Source organism: Myxocyprinus asiaticus, chromosome 25, assembly GCF_019703515.2.
Source record: "Myxocyprinus asiaticus isolate MX2 ecotype Aquarium Trade chromosome 25, UBuf_Myxa_2, whole genome shotgun sequence".
In the NCBI taxonomy this organism is placed as follows: domain Eukaryota; kingdom Metazoa; phylum Chordata; class Actinopteri; order Cypriniformes; family Catostomidae; genus Myxocyprinus; species Myxocyprinus asiaticus.
In genome coordinates, this window is record NC_059368.1 from 46046055 (window position 1) to 46071016 (window position 24962).

The 24962-nt window shown below is 37.2% G+C and overlaps 1 protein-coding gene across 13 annotated transcripts in view; it reads left to right on the top strand.

Moving 5' to 3' along the window:
* Nucleotides 1-24962, top strand: part of LOC127416161 (A-kinase anchor protein 7) — a 118834-nt gene that overhangs the window by 31686 nt on the left and 62186 nt on the right. For 2 of the 13 annotated variants that reach the window (XM_051655344.1, XM_051655345.1), the window contains exon 8: nt 24729-24764. The exons of 6 other annotated variants lie outside the window; for them this stretch is intronic. In XM_051655344.1, the coding sequence (XP_051511304.1) occupies nt 24729-24764 (36 nt within the window). 5 more of the 13 variants (XR_007893068.1, XR_007893066.1, XR_007893067.1 and 2 more) reach the window with 5 other exon arrangements.

Genomic DNA, 24962 nt, shown 5'->3' on the forward strand with positions numbered 1-24962 from the left:
AATGATGAGAGAATTATTATTTTTGGGTGAACTATTTCTTTAATTGAACAGAATGAAGGCGTCTCAAAATGCTTTTTAAAGCTTTAGAAAACATTATGTCTACCTCAAACTGATTAACAAGTCAAATGTGAAATAGATTGCTGTGGACTGTAAACCAGCGATAATCTGTTGTTCAATGATATGGAAATAAGACAAATAATATATTGACTTCCAAAGCCACTTTATATGTATTCATTGCTTTATTCATTTGCCACAATAACGTAATGTCTTGAATTATCTTCATTTGGGGGCAAATTCTAATATTAAAACATTTCAGAATATTTCCACTGGTTTTGCTGCAGGATTTAGATTTTACATTGGACATCAAGTGTTGACCCAACACAGTACCAGAATTGTTCATCGTACAAAATTTAAACCAAAAAAAAAAAAAAAAAAGTCAAAAGGAAAATTGAGGGCCTTTTTGCACTTTGCAATGTAGTGATCAACTTTGTGAGATGCACACTTACGAGTTACTCCTGCACAGTACACACTGATCAGGCAAATTATTTAGCTATCCTAACTATGTGTGATTATACAGTTAGTTGAATTGTATTATTTTCCACATTGATCTCTGAGCTTCTTTTAGAAGGGATTTGTGAGCTACATATCCAAAGTTAACTCATAACTGCCAATAGGAAAACAGTATTCATCTTTTTATTTTACTGGAGGTAGAAGGCATTTTAGCAAGCACAAGGATGTTGTTTTCAGTTCCGGTCGGTGACACTAGAGGTCAGTGTTGATTCTCATTGTGCTGTCAGTCACTCTCTCAGAAATATACGTGTTCAGTGACTTACAGTGTTTGGTTGCATTCAGTGCACTTTTCCATGCACCCCGTCCATGTGCTTTTGTAGCTTGCAAAATATTACAATAGAGAGACACAGTGTTTACAGTTTTCAAGATAATTCACCTACAAATGGCTTAGTTAAAGTTGTTTCTGCATATTAAGCTGGGATAGGAGAAAGTATTATATTGAACACCAGAAAAGTGACACACTTTTTAATGTTTGTTCTGTTATAGAGACACACTGCTTCAGACGTCATCCTGTGCTGATGCTGGCCTCTCTCATTTATCTGATAAGCACTCTCACTTTAAATCTCCCAGTGCAAGCAGAATCAATGCTCTCATTCACAGTCATACTCTTAAAATAGATACAGGAGACAGTGTGATCAATACATTCACAGGCAGGATGACCGTGGTCTCATTTTAGCCCTTGAGGTTGTCTTCTAATCTTTGTCTGCTGACACACACATTTGCTCCTAAGTCACTTCCAGCAAGTATTTCTGGTGTTGATTTACCAGCCATTAAATCTGTCAAACTGCTTGTGACTTTGTGCACAGATTGAAATGAACAGTTCACCCAGAAATGACCATTTTTCTGTCATCATTTACTCACCCTCATGTCGTTCCAAACACACATGACCTTCTTTCTTCTGTGGAACACAAAAGGAAAACTTTCAAAGAATGTCGCAGTCGCCATACATTCAATAGCAGTTGATATATGAAGAAAGTAGTCCAAAATATTGTTCAACTCATGCACTGTAAAAAAAACAAAAAAACAAAACAAAACAAATTAGCTATTAGCATAGTAAGATTTGTCTTAACCCTGTAAAGCCTGATACATGAAAGAAATTCAAATGTTTGACATTGAACTGTTTTTAGCGCCATTAGACAAACTTTAAAAAAACAAAACAAATGTTGACTTCTTTTTAATGTACTATCATATTTGATACATTAGACTGTAAAGGCGGTTTTGCACGGGACGCGGTGGGCGGAAGGCTTTGTTTGCGATCTTGCCGCTTCTTGTTTGTACAGGCATTTTCCATTCACAAGAGAAGCGGTGCAAAATGCGCCAGTAGAAATGCAATAATGCTCCCACTGCTTCAGTTCAGTTACTGATCTATGAGGCGATTACTGTAAATATTGTATTAGATTTCATGTTAGTGATTGACACTTATTTTTTCATAAAATGTTTTATAACTATAAATATTGTAATGAGCTATTTTTATATTAATGTAAAATTATAGTATCAAGACTAAACAATGTAATTGTAAATATTGATGGCGTCTTGCCACCTGTCTCCACATTTGATGAGCTCTGCATTTTCTTTAATGACTAAAGAAACAGACTGCATGTTACATTATATTTTTATTGACAAATTGGTATAGTATAAATAACATCACATCAATAATTAAAATGGGAGGACTAAAATGAGCATTCAGAATCCACAAAACACTCTGCCAATAACCCACCTGGGCAATTGTGTTTTCTGTTTATCTAAAGTTGATGTTTCAGACTGTTGCAGAAGAGAAAATTAAAGTATACGGTCCATGGCCCATTTGTGTACATCGCACAGTCGTCTATCTTCCAAACATAAGCTATACATGTTTCCGTAGTATATTTTCTACTGGTACACCGACTCGTCCACTCACAGCTTCTCATGAGGCTGTTTTCCTATTTATGTCTCTTATAAATGCTCAGAGAAACGTTATATATCTCAGGAAATTCAGCAACAGCAAGTATATTCATCTCCATGTTGTTTTTTTGACTAAATAAAAGCTAAATGTCATTTGATTGGTTGTGAATAAATTCAGCTTTGATTGGTCAGTGACAAGCAGCAGTCGTGGAGAGATACAATAAAATATTTTTATCTTGCGCGGTGGATGCCGAAAGCAGTTGTGCACGACAAAGCAGCAGGATTCTCATGAAGGAGCTTGGAAAGTGGAGCCACTTCGACTGCCACCTATGTTTTGCTGCCTGCTGCCTCTCTCTCATTGAAAATGAATAGGGAACACGCGGTGACCACGTCCCGTGTAGGTCATTATCCTCCTGAGGCCCAGCAATTCATTTTTGTGTAGGACATTTGTTATGTAAGTTTTTCTACAGTGGTAAATCTTGGGGTATTATCAGAGGACTCCCTGGGCTTTTCAGAGATACCAAATGTTTGAGAGTTTGGCAATGACAACTTCCTCTCCTTGTTCTTTAAAAAATGCATTAAAATGTATCACAGTACAATCAAATACAATATGAATAAAATATTCTTTTTTCAATAAACAGTTTTTATCGTATGTATTTTATGCACCAAACACTATATTGACATTTAAAAAGGGAAATTGTAAAACTTTTTTTGCTGGGTCTCAGGAACTTATGGTAAGATGGCATCATAATAGCTTGTAATGTAAAATAATGAGATCTTCATAATGACAGAGCAGGCTGCATATATGAAACTACACAGAAATATTAGTTCACTCTTTAAATATATCTTATAACATGTATATGTCAGAATTTTCTTTTTCAGAATCAGAATCAGAATGAGCTTTATTGCCAAATATGCTTACACATACAAGGAATTTGTCTTGGTGACAGGAGCTTCCAGTGTACAACAATACAAAAACAATACAAAAACACCAGCAAGACTCAGATAATAATAAAAAATAATTATACACATACGTACAGACACACACATACATACATACAGTACATACACATGGGTAGTGCAAATCTAATACAATCTGTTATGTACAGTGCAAATGTTTTTTGTTTTTTTTCCAGAGGAATGTAATGGCAGAAGAGGTTGGATGTGTTGGATAAATATAAGAAAGACTAAACTGTGTATTGCACATAGTTATTGCTCAATGGGGCAGTTTTAACTGTTCATGAGATGGATAGCCTGAGGGAAAAAACTGTTCCTGTGCCTGACGGTTCTGGTGCTCAGAGCTCTGAAGCATCGGCCAGAAGGCAACAGTTCAGAAAGGTAGTGGGCTGGGTGAGTGGGGTCCAGAGTGATTTTTCCAGCCTATTTCCTCACTCTGGAAGTGTATAGTTCTTGAAGGGGGTACAGGGGGCAACCAATAATCCTCTCAGCAGTCCAAACTGTCCTTTGTAGTCTTCTGATGTCTGATTTCATAGGTGAACCAAACCAGACAGTTATTGAAGTGCAGAGGACAGACTCAATGACTGCTGAGTAGAACTGTATCAGCAGCGCCTGTGGCAGGTTGAACTTCCTCAGCTGGCAAAGGAAGTACAACCTCCGCTGGGCCTTTTTCACAGTGGAGTCAATGTGTGTCTCCCACTTCAGGTCCTGTGAGATGGTAGAGCCCAGGAACCTGAATGACTCCACTACTGCCACAGTGCTGTTTAGAATGGTGAGGGGGGTCAGTGTTGTGGTATTCCTCCTGAAGTCCACAATGATCTCCACCGTTTTGAGCGTGTTCAGCTCCAGGTTGTTTTGACTGCACCAGACAGCCAGCTGTTCAACCTCCCTTCTGTATGCAGACTCATCGTCATCTCGGATGAGGCCGATGACAGTGGTGTCATCTGCAAACTTTAGGAGCTTGACAGAGGGGTCCTTGGCGATGCAGTCATTGGTGTAGAGGGAGAAGAGTAGTGGGGAGAGCATACATCCCTGGGGGGCACCAGTGCTGATTGTACAGGTCCTAGAAGTGAGTTTCCCCTGTCTCACAAGCTGCTGCCTGTCCGTCAGAAAGCAGGTAATCCACTGACAGATAGACATGGGAACAGAGAGTTGGTGTAATTTATTCTGGAGTATAGCTGGGATGATGGTGTTGAAAGCTGAACTGAAGTCCACAAAAAGGATTCTTGCATATGTCCCTGGTCTGTCCAGATGTTGCAGGATATGATGCAATCCCATGTTGACTGCATCATCCACAGACCTGTTTGCTCGATAAGCAAATTGAAGGGGATCTAGAAAGGGTTCAGTGATGTTCTTCAGGTGGGCCAACAGCAGTCTCTCAAATGATTTCTTGACCACAGACGTCAGGGCAACAGGTCTGTAATCATTAAGTCCTGTGATTTTTGGTTTCTTTGGGATGGGGATGATAGTGGAATGTTTGAAGCAGCATGGGACTTCACACTGCTCCAGTTATCTATTGAAGATCTGTGTGAAGATGGGGGCCAGCTGGTTAGCACAGGATCTAAGACATGCAGGTGAAACGCCATCTGAGCCCTGTGCTTTCCTTATCCTTTGTTTCCGAAAGACGCGGCTCACATCATCTTCACAGATCTTAAGTGCAGGTTGAGTAGCAGGAGGAGGGGGGTTGCAGGAGGTGTTGGTGTTTGTGTGAAGTGAAGGTCAGAGTGGGTGTAGGGTGTGAGATTGGGCCTTTCAAATTTGCAGTAGAGCACATTCAGGTCGTCAGCCAGTTGTTGGTCCACCACAGGGTTGGGGGTAGGAGTCCTGTAATTCTTAAATTGTTTATGCCACTCCACACTGATGCAGGGTCATTAGCTGAAAACTTGTTTTTCAGCTTCTTAGAGTATCTTCTTTTAGCCACTCTGATTCCCTTATTCAGTGTGTTCCTGGCCTGATTGTACAAGACTTTATTCCCAACTCTGTAAGCATCCTCTTTGGCCTGACGAAGCTGCCTGAGTTCCGCTGTAAACCATGGTTTGTCAATGTTGTATGTTAAATAAGTCCTAGTAGGAATGCACATATCCTTACAGAAACTGATATACGATGTAACAGTATCTGTGAGCTCGTCCAGATTGGTGTCTGCAGCCTCAAAAACACTCCAATCAGTGCAGTCAAAGCAGGCTTGTAGTTCCAGCTCTGCTTCGTTGGTCCATCTCTTTACAGTCCTTAATACTGGCTTAGCAGATTTTAATTTCTGTCTGTAGGTTGGAAGAAGATGAACCAGACAGTGATCAGATAGTCCCAAAGCTGCTCTAGGAACAGAGCGATATGCATTCTCATAAATGATTTTTATAGTGGACATGAAATGCTTTTTAAATAAAATAATATACAAACATTTAACCAGGCATAAGTTGTTTATATTCAGCAAATACTCATTTTAAAATATCAGTAACAATATAATCATTACTGTCACTTTTACTTTATTAAAATAAGCTGTCATTTATCCCAACATAAGTTACTTTTCGCACAAGTCAGTTGCCATTTTAAATAGATTGATATAAACATTGAAACCACTTTTTTTCTCACAAATAACCACCAGATGGTGCCATAAACATGTGAAACTTACATACCATATGTTTTTTGGCTTTTCAGCTTGAAAAGAGAGGGAGACAGGAGCCGTCAAACATTGTGTATCATATTTGATACACATGGGGTTAATAATTGTCCTCAGTAAAATTGCTTTGTTTAGTCAATGTGAATTTGTTTGTTCATTAAATGCAAGATTTCTTGTTGAGAAAACTACTAACTTCTTGTTCAGGCAACTATCAATTTGCAATATGAGAACTTTCAGTTTGTCACCATTTCAGTCACTTTTACATGAAGTGAATTGCAATCTTTGCTTCTGAGGAGAGAGGTATGTCTTGGAAGACAGTACATACAATTGTTTGACACAAACACACAACAGACCTCAGTCCTTAACACACAAACCTCAGTGACAGTGACAATCAACAAAGCTAAAAAATGAGCTCTTAAAATCACCACAACAACTGACTAACAGTGGCAACAAAAAACAATAATAACAGCATTTATGAAGTCAGCAAAAATAAATACATAAAAATAAGCCTGTAACACTAACCGAATATAGTTTATTCATGTTGCAATGCATGCTGGGAACTCATTTGGGGAATATTGTTGGTCTAACATGTGTTTTTATGTAGATGCAAAGTAATTCACATTTTGAGTTTCTGTGACTCAAAAACCTGCATAAGCTGAATGAAAGTCATTTGGTTTTTGGAGCAACACGAGGGTAAGCTGTTGATATTGTTCTGTTTGTTTTGAGCGGCCCATCCAGCTCAATCAGTAGCTTGACCTATGGCAGACGAGGGGAGAATTCGGGAAAGCAGTTTGAAAACAATGCAAAAATCACACACTTCAGCTTTTAAAGCCTTTGGTTTGGCTCTGACGGTTTGGTCTATATATAATGTGTTTTGTGTTCAAGAGATCAAAACTCAGATATAATATTCCTGCAGTGAGATGTTACTCCAAATGGATGGGCACACAGCAAGACTAAACGAGACTGAATTAGATGCAAGTGTTATTTACTGCCTTCTGGGACTTGTAGTGTTTCTAGTGTAGATTTACAATAATCTTCTTATCTTTTATTGTGTGAGAGGTTTGCTGTATCAAACAGTGATTGAGTGAGAATATATTGATAAATGATTAAATAATCCCTGATTATTTTTATGTAGCGCATTTGTAATGGTGTAGAGAGGTAATGCACATGTATAGGGTGTATTCAGCTGTTTAATTGTGTCAGAAACATGTTGTGTGTGTGTATGTGGGTGTTGTGCTGCATGGAATTGTCCTTGGCCTTTTCATTTATCACACTTATAACAATGTTCCTGAATTTGACCATTAAATAAGTTTAAAATGAGCCTAAAATCCTAACTGCATTTTTCTTTGTATTAATCTGATTGGTCCATATAGATTTATTCTGTTCTTTGACATTAGATCATGCTATAAGTGATGAGAACAGATGGAATCTGACCATCTAGGATAAGCTTGGCTCTGTAATCCTCATCAGTGGAATTTCTCCTGGAATGCTGTGCTCTTCCAAGAACCACTCCTGAATGTCCTTCCATTCCGCTGCATTCTGGAATGTTCCTTTTTTTTAAAAAAAACACCCTCATGTAGTTTTCCTCTTCCTATAGTGCTGCTCTGGTGTTTTTTATTACCTTTGACTTTAATTTAGTTTGACATCAGAGCTTCTCAACCAGTCGCCCACCACCCAAATCTGATAAGAAAAACACTGTTCAATACTAGTCATGAAAGGCAACTAATCATATAATCATGCAAAATAAATAGTCTTATCAACTTTTAAAAGCGAGTAGAAAACACTTCCCATATCTTTTGCTGTTGATGTCACAGGCTGTATGTCCAATCAAACACTACTGCATTTTAAAGACATCTGGTCATTGAAAATAAAGGTGATAAAAATGAAATCTTTTAAAAATCTATCTGATTTCACAAATTTTGGAAAAACATGTGTTTTCTACAACAACAAAAAAATACTTGGGTATTAAAAACTTACTTGCACCTTGAATACATGTACACAACTTCATTAACTTCACAAATATCATGAATTATTGAGTCAATAGCATCAAGAAGTTTTCTCAGGGTTGTGTGCTTTTCATAAAAATGTAAAAGTTTTAATGTTTAATGATATATTTTTAAAGGTCATGAGGGTCTAAAGACGTCCTCTCTGTTTTATGTTTTTTGTCACATGACAACAGAATGGCCTTCTACATGGTGGTTTCACCACATGACTTTGATTTGGCGGACAAAGGATTTTTAAATAATAATCATTTTAGAATAAAATAGTTTCACAGCTTATCTTTTCAGAGTTATTCTTCTTGAATTGTCTCAAGAATTTCAGCTTTTAATGAGACTGTGATTTGTCTCTGGACGGTTGCACCACTTGACATTTTTTACTTTAAGCCCCAGAAAAAATATTAAAATGAATTTGAACTCAGTAATTGAAAACATGTTCATTGTAGAAGAGGATTTGGACAAAAAATGACCCCAGTTGCAATATGGACAGGTTGTGTGACATTCTCTTATCCATAAAAACCATGAACAAAAGCACCCAAGGTAAAAGAAAATATGACTCGGACTACATTAAATACAAGTTCACTCGCTGTGAAGGTAAACATGGTGTGTGTTAATTATGCTTATTTTCTGTATATCTGTAAATGTATTTCTACAGGTGCATCTCAATAAATTAGAATGTCGTGGAAAAGTTCATTTATTTCAGTAATTCAACTCAAATTGTGAAACTCGTGTATTAAATAAATTCAATGCACACAGACTGAAGTAGTTTAAGTCTTTGGTTCTTTTAATTGTGATGATTTTGGCTCACATTTAACAAAAACCCACCAATTCACTATCTCAAAAAATTAGAATATGGTGACATGCCAATCAGCTAATCAACTCAAAACACCTGCAAAGGTTTCCTGAGCCTTCAAAATGGTCTCTCAGTTTGGTTCACTAGGCTACACAATCATGGGGAAGACTGCTGATCTGACAGTTGTCCAGAAGACAATCATTGACACCCTTCACAAGGAGGGTAAGCCACAAACATTCATTGCCAAAGAAGCTGGCTGTTCACAGAGTGCTGTATCCAAGCATGTTAACAGAAAGTTGAGTGGAAGGAAAAAGTGTGGAAGAAAAAGATGAACAACCAACCGAGAGAACCGCAGCCTTATGATTGTCAAGCAAAATCGATTCAAGAATTTGGGTGAACTTCACAAGGAATGGACTGAGGCTGGGGTCAAGGCATCAAGAGCCACCACACACAGACATGTCAAGGAATTTGGCTACAGTTGTCGTATTCCTCTTGTTAAGCCACTCCTGAACCACAGACAACGTCAGAGGCGTCTTACCTGGGCTAAGGAGAAGAAGAACTGGACTGTTGCCCAGTGGTCCAAAGTCCTCTTTTCAGATGAGAGCAAGTTTTGTATTTCATTTGGAAACCAAGGTCCTAGAGTCTGGAGGAAGGGTGGAGAAGCTCATAGCCCAAGTTGCTTGAAGTCCAGTGTTAAGTTTCCACAGTCTGTGATGATTTGGGGTGCAATGTCATCTGCTGGTGTTGGTCCATTGTGTTTTTTGAAAACCAAAGTCACTGCACCCGTTTACCAAGACATTTTGGAGCATTTCATGCTTCCTTCTGCTGAAAGATGCTGATTTCATTTTCCAGCAGGATTTGGCACCTGCCCACACTGCCAAAAGCACCAAAAGTTGGTTAAATGACCATGGTGTTGGTGTGCTTGACTGGCCAGCAAACTCACCAGACCTGAACCCCATAGAAAATCTATGGGGTATTGTCAAGAGGAAAATGAGAAACAAGAGACCAAAAAATGCAGCTGAGCTGAAGGCCACTGTCAAAGAAACCTGGGCTTCCATACCACCTCAGCAGTGCCACAAACTGATCACCTCCACGCCACGCCAAATTGAGGCAGTAATTAAAGCAAAAGGAGCCCCTACCAAGTATTGAGTACATATACAGTAAATGAACATACTTTCCAGAAGGCCAACAATTCACTAAAAATGTTTTTTTTTTATTGGTCTTATGATGTATTCTAATTTTTTGAGATAGTGAATTGGTGGGTTTTTGTTAAATGTGAGCCAAAATCGTCACAATTAAAAGAACCAAAGACTTAAACTACTTCAGTCTGTGTGCACTGAATTTATTTAATACACAAGTTTCACAATTTGAGTTGAATTACTGAAATAAATGAACTTTTCCACGACATTCTAATTTATTGAGATGCACCTGTACATGTTAGATTTGGCATTTCAGATATCAGTAAATTGGAGAGGAATTAAAGATATCTGACAAGTTTTCTTACTAGTTACAATCACATTACAGATATCTGAAATGAACATTGCCACTAGTAAAAAACCAAATTATTAAAAAAGAGCATTTTTATAGTTGTAATTCAGTTGTTGATATCAGGACTGGACAATTGTACTAGTAACAAAGTAATTATCGATATAAAAAATGATCCTTTTACTAATAAGACGTGCATTGCCGATATGTGAAATTTGAATTTCAACTGGTAAGAATTGAATTCTAGATATCTGTAAACGTGTTTTGAACAGTGAATGACAGATCATTGTGAAATTCTACTAGTGAAAATGCAGTTACAGATATTAAGAATGACAGTTTTTACTAGTTGTTACACTCCTGTTAATTCAATAATATAGGTAAAAGGGAAAGGTGACATAAAAAGATACGTGCAACTTGATGCAGGATTAGATTAAGTCCTGAGACCCGAGCGTGACGTCTGTGTGCATTTTCCATTTCCCTTTTTTATTTGTAACTAGTAACACCTAATAAACAAGAAAAAAAATCTAGAACAATTAGTTTTACTAAAAATTGATCATTTTAGCTATAGAAAATCAGATTTTTTTCATCAAATAGTTTATTATGTGTGCTGTCTGTCTGCACTGGTCTGAGAACAGTTTGAAATGCACCTTATTTTCATCCTAACTCCATATAAAGCCTCTGAGAGACACATTTTTCAGCTTTTGCATGAATACATTTATTCTCAATGTGAAAATACACAGTAAATATATAGGAATGCATTTAATAATGTTAATGAATAGAACCGTATTGAACAGTGATAACAAAATAAAATATAACAGAATTTATATAAAAGGAAGCAAAATGACCCAAGATGTGTTAATGTTGAAAAATATTCAAACTTTTAAGGGAATAAGGTCTCATCATCCACATATGTGGACATCATGTTTATTAGTGCACTGAAGTGTGAAAAATAAATGGATTTGTAAAGCGGCATATCAAATGAAACTAGAGACACTACTTTTTACAACCAGAGGCACTTTTGTTTTGAAGTCTAACACACACACACACACACACTCAAACCGTATGCATAACACTAGTGAAAGACCAATATGGGTTTTCAGTGTTAATATCAATAACTAGAGAGCAGGGTGGCTGATAGCCAACATTATGTTGAAGGGAGACTGGTGCTAGTTGTCACACTTTTTACTCTTGAAAATATTTCTCATACTAGGTTTGTTTTTGAAAGTTCTTTAAATATGTCATCACACTATTTGGGTTATGTTGTCACATTGGAACCTGCCATTAAACAGCATATGAACGGCTTTTCAACAAAATTTAAAAGGTAAATAAAACTATGAAACAAGCAAAAATGTAAAAGGTAAAGTGCAGAAAATATCAAACCATTGTTTTGGGCTGTCAGTCAATAAAAATGTCAAATCTAATTAATTGCATACTGTACATACTGTACTACATACTTTTACTGTACATGTCTGATGGTGGTGACTTTGAACAACCTGGTGCAAAACAAATTTCTCAGAGATCAGACAAAAGTTGGATTATGATGATTATGATCATTTATTTGAAGACTTGAGCATGATATCAAAAGCATTCATACCTCTCGTCTGGCTCAGATTGTTCTCAGGCAGACCCTTAGATCAGATCATTTATACCCAGTGTAATGTCAGAGACTCAGGTCAGATGAACTCTGAAGTATTGATCAGCATGTGTGCTCGTGCTGATGTGGAGCGGTGACGGATACACATGTTTGTTTATAGAAATCGCTCTGAGCTCTCTGCTGAGCTTTAGGATTTAATGTAAGCGTGTGTGTAATAATGCCAAGACTGATCATTGCTTTAGTATTCAGTGATGTGGTAATGGATCTGGGAAGTGTAGTAGTTGGGGAAAGTGACATTAATAGAGAGCAACAGTCTGGTTCTGGAAGTTTAAATCCCATTCATTTTCTCCATAGGGAAATAGACATTGGACAGTACTATATAAACCTTTAAAGACAGACCTACTGTGAGCTCTGAGGTTGTTCATCGATGGTAAATGCTTCTGTTGAAGCCATCAGTCCATGTTATTTAAAAAGAAAACCTGTTTAATAGTGCAATTCCTGGGGAAGAACAACACTACCCATGATCCTGAAGAGAAAGATCCACCAATCAGAGAATTTGTTTGATATGAAACGGCTATGTCAAGTTTGAACTGTGGATATCTCATGTAATGGTTCTGGTGTTAGTCAGTGATAGCATTAGTCAGCACAGTGTCACATTTAACAGTGCAACAGAGAAATGTGTCACATCGGGCTGCAGAACGCCAGCGGTGTGTGCTGTCAGATGGCACTGAGATGTGCTTGCCCATCTCTGCCCGTCCTACACCCCGGCCTGTGCCCTAATACCCCATACAATGATAAGATTACATGCTAATTGAATCTTAACAGGAAGCAAGTGCTCTGTGAGCCATGGAGAGACAGATAGAGAGACGGGAGGAGGGTCAGATGTTCTGTAGGGTAATTGTGTGTGTGTGTGTGTGTGTGAAAAACAATATTTATTTGAGGAGAAAATTGACATGAAATATTAAGATTTGTCAAGATTATGTAATTTTGCTTCATGTATCTTGTTTAAAGTATGTTTAGATATTTTTACTGGAATACAAGAGAAAAATATGGATTAAGAAAATGATTTTTTGCAGTGTAGCTGTGATATTTGTACATCTTTGCAGAATCGAATTGTTGAGCTGCTCGTCTTACGTCAGTTTCCTGCTGAAATGAACACTAGAGGCGCTACAGTGACAATGACTTTTATTCACTTTCCAACCCTCTACGGACAGAAAGAAAGAAAAGAATCGCCATTGGCTAGTACATTTTTGTTTTTACTCGCCAGACTTTTGATGACATGTAAGCGTAATGCACCTGAAAAAGATATTAAGCAAACTGAGAAAGGGGACCTCTTCATATATGGTATGCAATATTGTACATTTTATTTTTATATTTTGCCTTATCATTTTAATCACATTTTAGCTTTATTTAAAATGTACAAATTTCACATTCAATCAATTTATATGATGTCATGAAATTGCACTTTTAATTATGAAACAAGCTGTTGTCACTGTTTGAAAATTTCAAGGTTGGAACCTTATAATGATAATTAGGGCTGTCACTATTATGAAATTTGGCTGACGATTAATTGTCAAACAAATAATTGTGATTATGACGATTAACTGTCTGTTTTAGGTCTTTCATGAATATGATGATTAATTGTCATACGAACTGTCACTATGTGTGCTTCATGCTCACAACAAAGTCATTTATTGAAATTAAAATAAGGGTATATGATTTCCATTTCAGGCTTCAAAAACCTATGAATGACAATCAAATATTAAAGGATACATTTTAAATTAATTAAAATAATATTTCTAAATAACTCAAATATATCTCTCTTTTTTGTCAGATTTAGTCTTGGTCCATTTTACTTATTCACACTGATTTTTTATATTTTTTATTATATTTATAGGACTTTGAGATTCTGTTTTTTGCATAGTATGATCTCCACAGAAATAGAGTAGATGTGCATGTCCTCCTCTGTGTCACTGCGTGTCATTAACACTGTGTGAATGAACCACCAATGACATTTGCCATTACACTGTCGTTAAATTAAACAGGAGCACTTTGCCTTCACTGTTACTTTAATAAGTTAATGCGTTTTTTATATTTTCGTGGGAGTTTGGCGCAAACCTCTGAAGACGGCGCACACATCAGAGCGCTTGAGAAGTGGTCCACGGTGTGGTTCCATAAGACAATCAGCGTTCAACTGAATGAGACACAAACGCGTTTAACAGCGTGCTCATGAGTCAGCATGCAGGGAAAGACGAGGCTCAATCCAGCTTCTTAATCACCTGCTTTTTATTTAAGTGATTATTTTTTTTAAAGGATCTCACTACACAACTCAATCCCTGGCGTGTGAAATGTTAATATTTGCTCGCCAGTGGCTAATAACAGACATATTTTAGTCACATTTTAGCACAAATTGTACTCGCAATTGCAAGTGATTTACTCCCATTGTAGAGAGCTGCTTTCACACAAATCACAAGTAAAACGTCAGATTATCAGTTCATAAACTCGTACTTTTTATCCTGTTCCTCACACAATGCTATCTTATGACATCTAAACACTTTTACTATAGCACATGACTCATTTTAACGTTTGCATTACATATTCAACTACATTTACAAGCTTGTTCGAGTGTGATCGAATTGTGCGGTAGCTCGACTGATAGAGCATTACACTTGTGATGTAAAGGAGTGGGGTACGAGTCCTGAAGAGCACATGAGTCCACACGTGAACCCAAAGTGTCATAGAAGCACCACAAAATGACGTGGTCGTGTTTTTCATCTCACATTTGCTTTTTCTGACACTATTGGTTAGGTTTAGGTTTAAGGTTTAAGTTCAGGATTTTTGTTGATTTAAAACTCAATAGAGCATTAACCTTAAAAACCTCATCTGTTTGGGAGAACACTGAACTCGCTTTGAGGTCCACACTGTGGACATTTCACCTCGGAACTGCTGCGATACGTGTCATGAACCACATAATGTCATGTTTCAAAAATGTCGCTACAGTCACGTAATTTTCATGAATCAATCAGCAATTGATTTTATACTCTTTGTTCGGGTACATTTCATGTCCTGGTCATACTTCACTCCAAACTCCAAAGAAATATGATATTATGTTTTGCATAAAGAAAATGAAGCCTTTTTACCACTTGCATTTTCACAGCAGAAATTAAAGGTGTTTTCTCAGTGTTCTTGTTCGTGAAAGGCTTTGTGAGTTTCACCCTAGTACATAATGATTACATTTAGAGGAGAAAAAAGGCAGAAGATAAAAGCACACTTGATTAAATCACTATAACTGCCTGAAGCCCCATGTTCACCCACAGAATATATGTGTGTGCGTCAGAGCATGTTAGTATCTGATGTTACTTTTAGTGACTGTTGCTGTGTGTGTTGTATTTTCTGTAGCTCATTTGAGCCTGATTTCCCATTTTATGAGCTCTTAGTTTATTTACAGGCATTGTTAATTGAACATGAAACCTAATTAGTCATTATTTTGTCTCGGTTGGAGTGTAACTGTGAGTTATGTAATGGTGTATTGTTACTGTCAAGCGTAATATGAGGTAATTTAATTGTCAGAGCGTTTCATGCCAGATTAAATTGTAAATAATCGAGTGAGCCGCATCATAGTATGGGCTGGGTGATATAGCTAAAAAATATATCCTGATATTTTTCAGCATTTTTGCTGTGAAACGACTTTAAAGGTGTTTTTATTTCAATCATTGAAACAGACATTGTAGACAGTTTGATTCAAAATGTTTAATGCAAGATGTAAAACTAGTTTTTACATTAATGTATGTTTTTACTCACTGTTTAATCATTTTAATCATCCTTTATATGCATATAAAACAAGACATAAATAAAGAGCAATATTTACCTACATATATTTCACTCAAACATTTTCATATCAGAAAAGTGCCACATGGCGGCTCAACGCTTTTAAGTGAAGGCGCAAACAGATCATTGAATGAGAGTTTTTAATTGATTATTTGAAACGGTCAGTTTGAACTGATTCATAGAAATTAATCAAACTTATCAAATTTAACATTGTTTTTTCTATTGAAGTTGAAATCAGAGACTATTAAAACATCTCGGTCTTACCACTCACATTCTCACGAGTTGCAGGACAAGGGTCGATCGCGAACAGGGTTGTGAAGGTTACTTCTAAAATGTATTCCACTACAGATTACAGAATACATGCTGTAAAATGTCATTTGTAACGTATTCCGTTAGATTACTCAAGGTCAGTAACGTATTCTAAATACTTTTTCAGCACCGGCAGTTGTTTTTCTTTTATTGTTTTGACCATAAACAAGTGAATAACGAATGAAAAATCTGCCAGTACAGTGAGACAAAAGGCACTTATTTTAAAAATACATTCTCTGAAAAAAGTTGTATGCATCTCAAGTAAATGTATCTTGTTTTAAGTTTTTGCTGTTGTTAGATATTTCTACAGGATAACAATAAAAACATTCTCAATAAGAATAGGATTTTTGCAGTACAGGTTTGCCCTAATATCAAAGGTCTTACTAGAGAAAAAAAAATATTATATGAGGTGAATTTTCTTGATAGAAGTCATTATTAAAAATATTGTCGGGCCTAGCAGGTGCATGTAAAGGCTAGAAATAGCATTTTAGCTTAGCATAAAGCTAAATGTTCATATAACAATTTATACACAGTTAACTATTTCTGCTGCTCCAAACTTACTTGAAAACCCCACAAAGTGAATACAACCACATCTTTATCTGATCAAACTGTATGTGGATTCTGTTCATATAAGGAGGCAGAAATATTTGTAGCTTTCTATACAATGCTAAAGGCTACACTGGTTTGCATTTCTAATATAAACATTGTTTATTATTGTAAAAATGCCCAATCAGCATAAAAAAAACATTGACAAACCATATATTATTGAAATCATGTATTTATTGGATTCATGTTTCATTTGTCTAAGCGTTTCTAACTGTTTTCTGTGAAGCTGTAGAAACATGCTGTATTTCCTCTATTAAAGTTCCTGAATGATGTCACATCCTCCTTTTCACTCATAAGGTTGTGAGAGCGTCCTCTGTCTGCTCGTATGAATGTAACACTTCATAAGAAAGTGTTTCATAGCTGTTCAATCACTTCTCGGATCGCATCATTTATATGTATAAATGTTTTCCATCTGAAAGGACTAAATATTAAATGAAACAAATGACGATTAAAATATAACTGTAATGGAAAACAGTTACTAATATTTTGTATTTTAAATATGTAACACCTTAACATCTCCAACCCTGAGGAAACTTAATAAAAAAAATTAACTGTTATAACTTAACTAATGATTGAATTATAATAATAATCAATAAAAAAAAAAGTTTGGATAATTTAAATTAACCTGGAAAAAATAAAAAAATAAAATAAAAAAGTGCATTAAAATCATAAAAATTGTCATGATAATGCCTTATTTTATATCAAATTTTAATGATTGCGAATATAAAGTGAATGTTCAATATATCACCCAGCGATTACCCAGTCACACGCTGCTGTTTTTATATTTATAGAAATCTCTTGTCCTAGATTAAAAGTGTGCAAGCAGCAGCCAGATGTATGTTTTAAGGTCTGTTCTAGTTAAGTAAGCTCACACACACACACACACACACCAATAAGCCGTTGTCCATTCCAAAGCAATTATTCAAGCTGGCATGAGGATGGAGGTGGAGCTAGAGTTGGCCAATCTCCCACCCACCCCCTCCACACACACACACACACACACACACACACACACACACACTTGCATAATCACAGTGGACCGAGAGAGACGCTCACACTCTCGCACGCACTATGGCTGGATTGTACGGCTCCTCTGTTTGAAGACAGATAACCCAGAGAGAACGAGACAGACATGGGGCAGTTATGCTGTTTCCCTCTCTCACGGCCGGAAGATAAGCTCAGTAAGTGTTTGCTGGAGTCACAGCAGGAGCCGATATTCCAGGAGCTGTGGATGTAGACACAGATTTCCATGTGAACAGGGCTGCTCTGTCGGCTGCATCAGCGTGAGGAGCGTTTGCTTTTTTTTTTTTGTCTTATCTCATGTGCTGCAGAACAGAGCTCTTTTGTATGAGGCTGTAAGTGTCTGGCAGCTTTTTGCTGTATGTGTCTGTGTTCAGAGAGCAGAGCATGGCTGGAAGCTTTGTGACAGTGACGTGTGGTCCGACAGATCGTGCAATACTAAACGAGTGTCTTTGGAGAGGATCTTTATTGCCGATGTTTGCTGTCATTATTTACTCTCCCTAAAATGTTGTTCCAAACCTGTATGCTGTTAGAACTTTTTGAAGAATCTTCAAGAAGCTCCTTCCATGCAATGACAGTTCATAGTTGCCACATCTGTAGAGCTCCAAAAAGGACAAAAAAGCACCAAATAATTAATCCATATGACTTGTGCACTCTATTCTAAGTCTTCTGAAGCTGTATGATATCATTGTGTAAGAAACAGACTGAAATGTAAGATATTGCGGAAAACAAATTCGGCAAAATGTTTAACACCAAGAGCGAAACGATTGTAGACAAAAGGCCTATACACACCAAGAGTTAAACGAAAATACAAAACAAATTGTAGATGAAAGGTCTATACACACTGAGATTAAAACAAAACAAAAAAAAAACAAAACAAATTTTACGAAAGGTTTAACACCAAGAGCGAAACAAATTGTAGACAAAAGGTCTATCCATTCACACCATCAATTTACACCAAATTGAAAAAGCTAAACAAATTATTGATAAAAGGTGTATTCACACCGAAATTAAAAAGGTCTATTTATTTCAAAAGCGAAACTTAAATGAATTGTCCATGACAGGTCTGTTTACACCAAGATAAACAAATTGTGTACGAAAGGTCTATTCAGAAGTAACAAAAGTACTCTATATGCCTTGTGTGTTCTATTCAAAGTCTTCTGAAGCTATACGATAGCTTTTTGTGAGTAACAGGCCATAATTTAAGACTTTATTCACTGATGATCTTCCCCTCTGCCGAAGCTCGCATCTAGCCCAAGATCGTCGGCATAGTTGCCGGCAAAACAGCATTGGTTCTTACGTGTAGTAAGCGAATGTGTTGCCATTTTTGAATCTTGACACAAATGCTTGACTCGAACTTTGGCATCAGAACTTTGTTCATCAGTCGAAGCTATGAAAACTATGACGTTTTATAGACTTATTGTATGGTGCTTTTTGGTGTTTTTTATTTTTGCTGTGGTTTTAGATGTGGTCAAATGAGCTGGTACTAGTTTGCAATGACATGTGGGTGAGTAAATAATGACAGCATTTTCATTGTTGGTTAACTATTCCTTTAAAGATGACAGTCAAACAGGACAGTAGCATGTATAGTTTCTTTAGATCCAGAACCTCAGGTTTGACTGAGAAGAGTGCAGAAACAGCACTAAAGCGCACTTAGTGCAGTAAGACTGCATCGTAATTTGAATGCAAATAACGTTAAAGAAAGAGAACGAACGAAGGACAATGAGGGATGATAAATGCGTGCATGAGAGAGCAAGAGAGAATCGTGCCGTGAAATCAGTGAAGAGGAAGGAACGGAAAAAACAATGGTATGGAACAGAAATATACAGTAGCGTGTTTGGGAGATTGCTGGTGTCATGGCTGGTGGTGGTTTAAATATGTATGTTTTATTCAGCATGTGTGTGCATGCACGATGCTCTCAAACCGAGAGGCCTGTGTTAAAGCAGTGGTATAGAAATAAATAATAGAAGTTAGACGCATACACACACAGCATGGCCTTCTGCACATTCACACAGTGCTTTGATGTGTTCTGGAGGAGGCAGCGTAGGAGTGTTAACACAAACACACAGCAATGCCACGCAATTCATTCATTTGATTTTTGTTAAAGATCTCAGCATGATGAAGGAGGCTGTTTTATGACACAAACCACTTTTCCCTAGTCTTGTCTTATGTGGTTTGCATTCTTGCATTTGTGTGAGATGGATTGAAGGACGTTGCAGAAACACCAGCCTTGAACTGAGAAAGTACATGAGTGCTCATACTGTAGCACTGTCTTTCTCGCTCTCTTGAAGGTCAGATTTGATTACATTGTGCAGTGACAGAGAAACTCTCCTGAGAAAAACACCCAGATGAGACTTACAGTAGTGTTGATTCAGCTAATGTGGATTCAGTATGTACAGAAGATTAATTGAGATTTGAGCTGATATTTCATGGACTCCAGGGGTGGTGGTCAGCGTCAATACTCGCTGAGTTACCCAGGCCCCCTCAATTCTACGAGTTCTGAGTTTTTTACCTTGAAGCGCTATGGAGGAAGTCAGACATCTCAAACGGCGAGAGACCGTTTTTTTAACCAGCACTGATGAGGAAAACAGCTAAAACAATGTGTCACGTGCCAACGTGTCATTTATTTTTTACTCTGTTTGTCAAGTTCCAAATAAAGAGAAAAGTTTTCATTTATAAAGTATTTAATTCAATGTCTGGATTTTTCAAAAATAGGCATTACAATATGGCTATTTACTATACAGAATAAACCCATTTTTATAGATTAAAATATAATGATATATCGTGATATCATTATCGTGATATAAGATTTTGGTCATATTGCCCACCCCTAGCTAGTATGGTAGGAGAATCCTTACTTTTATAATGGAATTTACATACGTGTCAGGGGGCATGATTAATTGCGTTAATTGTTTTAATGCATAATTTTTTTTAGATAATTAATAAATTAACACGCTAAATCTACAGCCCTAATAAATACACAATCAGACACTTTCCCAAGGTAAAGTTACTCCATGAATCACATCCTAAATCACTCTTTTACCATTGTTTATGCTCACCTGGTACTCCTGTTGTTATGTCGGCGAGTTCCACGTGAGGGAATCAGAGAGAGAGCGTTGTGGTGAGTTGGTATGTCTGTCACCACTCCACCATTCTTAATTGACAAGTGTGTCATACCTCCGATTGAAGAGAGAGAGATCTCAGCAAAACAGTCTGCATGTGTGACACCCTCAGCCAAAATAGAGTTGTTTTGAGTCAAGTCTACATAAATGTGGCGTCAGCTTTTTACATCATTTTCCCAGCATCAAGCAATGGAATGCCTAATCGGAAATACCAACTTAGTATGGAGTGCAGCATTAGCCCTACTGCAAGATGGCAAAATATAGGTTGTGTACTTCCTGGGTGTCATGCAGCAGCCAAGCAGCTGCCATTGAAATGAATTGAAATACTAATGGATAGCTCTCCCTGGGTATTATCGACCTCCTTGACCTCAACTTTTGTCAGAAAGGGTATGAAACCCCTCCCAGAGAAGCACTTCCCTCAGGAGACTTTTCTGTTCGGAACACAGCGCAGGATCTTCCTTAATGGAGATGAAGTTTCCTGAGGAAATGCCAACAATAAAACACTCACACACACACTGATGTTTGTTCTCGTTTAAGTCTCTCAAAGTCTGTTTAACCATTTAGAATGACTGACAGGTTCACTGTCTGCACGAGAATTAATTCAATAATGAAGAAGTAGGTAGTCTATATATGCACAAACTCTGAGAGCAGCGTTTCAGAGCGCGGTCAAATTCTATCAGGCGTGAGAGCGTTTGACACTGAATCTGCATCATTCTCTCAAGAATCATTTCAATCACAATCTAATAATGAAATCGTAATATAAGCGATATATTGAATTGTGACATACTGTATGTATTTATGAGGTGGTTGGTGATACCCAGGCCTAATTGAAATGGTACCGCACTAACCCAAGTAAGCCCTCGCACAAGTATAGATGATGTTCTTTTGGCAGCGCAGAACAGAACTGCTTTCGATGGCCGCTTCGCTCAAATTGAGCTGGAAGGAGCAGTGATTATCATTATTCTTCAAGGTTTATCAAAGGGTTAGTTCATCCAGAAATGAAAATTCCAGCCTGGTCTCATGAACATTGTGACCGTGGCAACATTTTTGCAAAACGAAATTACATCCTTTCCTTAAACCAACACCTAAGCCTAACCAATAGTGTCCAAAAACAAAATGAGAAATGAAAAGCACATTTTCTGAAGCAAACACGTCATCTGGTGTCGCATCTATGACACTCTCGTCTCACGTGTCAGCTTGCGTGATTTGCTGATCTCAATCCGCAGTCTTCAGAGTCCAAAGTCCAACAGTCTATCAGATGAGCTACCGCACATGATAATCACATTGGAATAAGTGTGTAAATGTAGGTGAGTCTGTAATACAAGCATTAAAATGTGCCGTTTTTCAAATTATGCGTTATAGTAAAAGTGTTTCCATATCATTTCATAGCAGTGAGTAACAGAGTGAAAAATAAGTGTTTATAAAGTCAGAATAAGCTGTTGTACTCGTGATTTGTGTGAAATGGAATAAAACGCACAGTTGTTGTAGTGCTTCTAGTGTTCATTTCACCAGGAAACTGCAGCGAAACATAGAACGAGGCACGTAGTTTATAGAAAAGTTGTTCTAGTAACGAAAATCCTGTCATCATTTACTCACCTTTGTTTTGTTCCATCCCGATGGACTTACATTCTTACATGGAACACAAAAGGAGGTTGAGTTTCAAGCTTCAAAAAGGACAAAAAAGCACAATAACATATCATAAAAGTAGTCCATGTGACTTGTGTGCAATTTTCCAAGTCTTCTTAAGTCATAATGTAGTTTTGTAAATGAAACCGAACAAAATTCATTATACACTGAAAATCACAGAAATTTCTATAATGAATAAAATCTAAATTTTTCTAGTTACATTGTGCGCTAAAATATTGAATCTGCTAAATGTTGCGCTTGGTTAAAGCTTGTGTAGAGTTAGACTTGCTTGTAACCCATAGTGTTGTCCAGTTTTTGAGTCAGTTCTTTGCAGTTATTTGGTCGAAATGGTTTACAGAAGGGTCTGGATGATTCATTAGTGAATCAGTCTGGATCAAAATGATTTTTAAAAATTGGTTTTCAGAAAATTACAAATGACTGGAAAAGTTATGGAAATTCATTGGTCAAAAAGAGTGGAACCCTGTGGTGTTCATGAGTTCATGTCCGATTTGTGAATGAATTGACCCTTTGATAAGCTCCACCCCCCCTGGTTACGGTCTCTCGCTCTGACAAGCTCTGCAGAACTCCCCATAGCAATGAATGGGAGATTGCCGTGAATGGCGTGGGTTTTGGCTAAATATTCTCATGAACGGAATGGATAATATTATTAAGTGGGCTGGAATGTAGAGTGATATTGTAAAGCATATTTATCTGATGTTTTTTTATAAAATAAATTATTAAATGACAGTAATTTGATTGAAAACTCTGCAGACTGTGAATCAGAGTTGAGGCAAATGATCATCACAGTCACATAAAATGAGAAAAGCATCACCTGATAGCGATTACAAACCTCATAACATTAGTGTAAGTGAAAAGAACTGCTTATAACGTCTTATAACACACTCATTTTGATGCTGTGAACTGTTTATTCACTATCACCTGTACTAAGACCTGAATCAATACGTAATTGAATTAATGTTAGGTTATTAGCTTTAATTTACTTTGGAGGAAATGTAAGTGTCCTCGCTGATGTTATACATGCTCATTTGGGGATGAGGAATGACACACTTTAATCCATAACATGCTCCTCTCAATATTTACCTATTGTTTTAAAAAGAATGAAAAAACACTGCATGTCCTCTCTATGTGCCTCGTGTCACTATTACAAGTGACCCAGCAGCAATGTTTTTTAATTTTTGGGGATCATTTCGATAAGATCACGCTTAAAATGACTCACATTACTCCCATAGGCCCTCATTGTAAAAATGCAAAAGCATGTCAGAGTAATGGCAGCCCGGCAACAGTTGCTAAGACAGGATTGGTCAGAAATGCTTTTAAGGCGGGGCTTAGCGAAGGGTCAGTTATTCTTTTTAGCTGATCTTTTCAGTAAATAAGTAAATCCAATTGACAGTTTATGAATCGGACTGATCCGGTTATAGCGGTTCTTGAGTTAGTTAACAGCTCACTGGAGGGGAAGATGATCGGTGAATAACGACTTCAACTTTGGGTTTTTTCTCACTCAGAATTGTCATATGGTTTCAGATGATTTGGAATATAGCCACATATGTCGTATGGACCACTTTTATGGTGCTTTTGTGTCCTTTTTGAAGCGTGAAAGCTCTAGTCCCCATTCTTTATTGCTGCTTGGAGACCAGAACATTTTTCCTTTTGTGTTCGATAAGTCATACTGATGTTGAGTTTTGGCAGTGAGGTCTGACTCTGAAGCAACACAGAAGACACAATATACAGCTCTCCATGATACCAGACGCTCCTGGAACAGGAAGATTATGCATTTTCTGTGTACTTTTTTGTTATGTGTATCAAATCAATTAACAAAGAGAATCAAAGATACGCCATCCTCAATAGGTTAAAGCTGAAGTGTGTAATTTCTTCGATGTTAAAGTACTTTCTCCTACCCCAGACTGAAACATTGACTCAACCAATGGTGTAAGTTTGGGGCAGGACCATCTGTTTGTTCGACCAATAAAAGATGGAGGGGGTATTCTGGAAACCTGTTTGAAAAACAATCATAATTTTCCAATAATTGCATTTGGTGCCGCAGAAATAACACACTTCACCTTTAAAAATCTAGAAAACATGATCGCAAGAAAGCCAATCAACTGCACAAATCTGTTTCAGAGTAAAGCATGATTAACAGATATGAAACGAGTGATTAGTGGGCAGAGATGTGATCTCATTATGGTTCATCAGAGGCCATCTGTTGATTATGATGGTTTATGATGCTCTGATTACGGGGAAATCACTCCAGACTGAAGATTGCAGTGAGTCATGGAATTGGTTGCTAAATGTGTTGTTTATCTTGCAGATCTTCTGCATAGCAGGCAGCGTGCTGAACGGACAAGTACGTGTTACTCTCTGAGAGTCCCCCCTTTTCATTGTTACTGTACAGTGTTTCTTCAACCCCCTTACTGCACTAATACTGAGGGACTAGATACAGAGTTTCACCCCCACTACTGTGTGTTTGTTCAAAATAATAAATACTGTGATATTAGCCCTTATTTTAGGGATGCACAATATTCTGGTCACTGTATCGGTATCT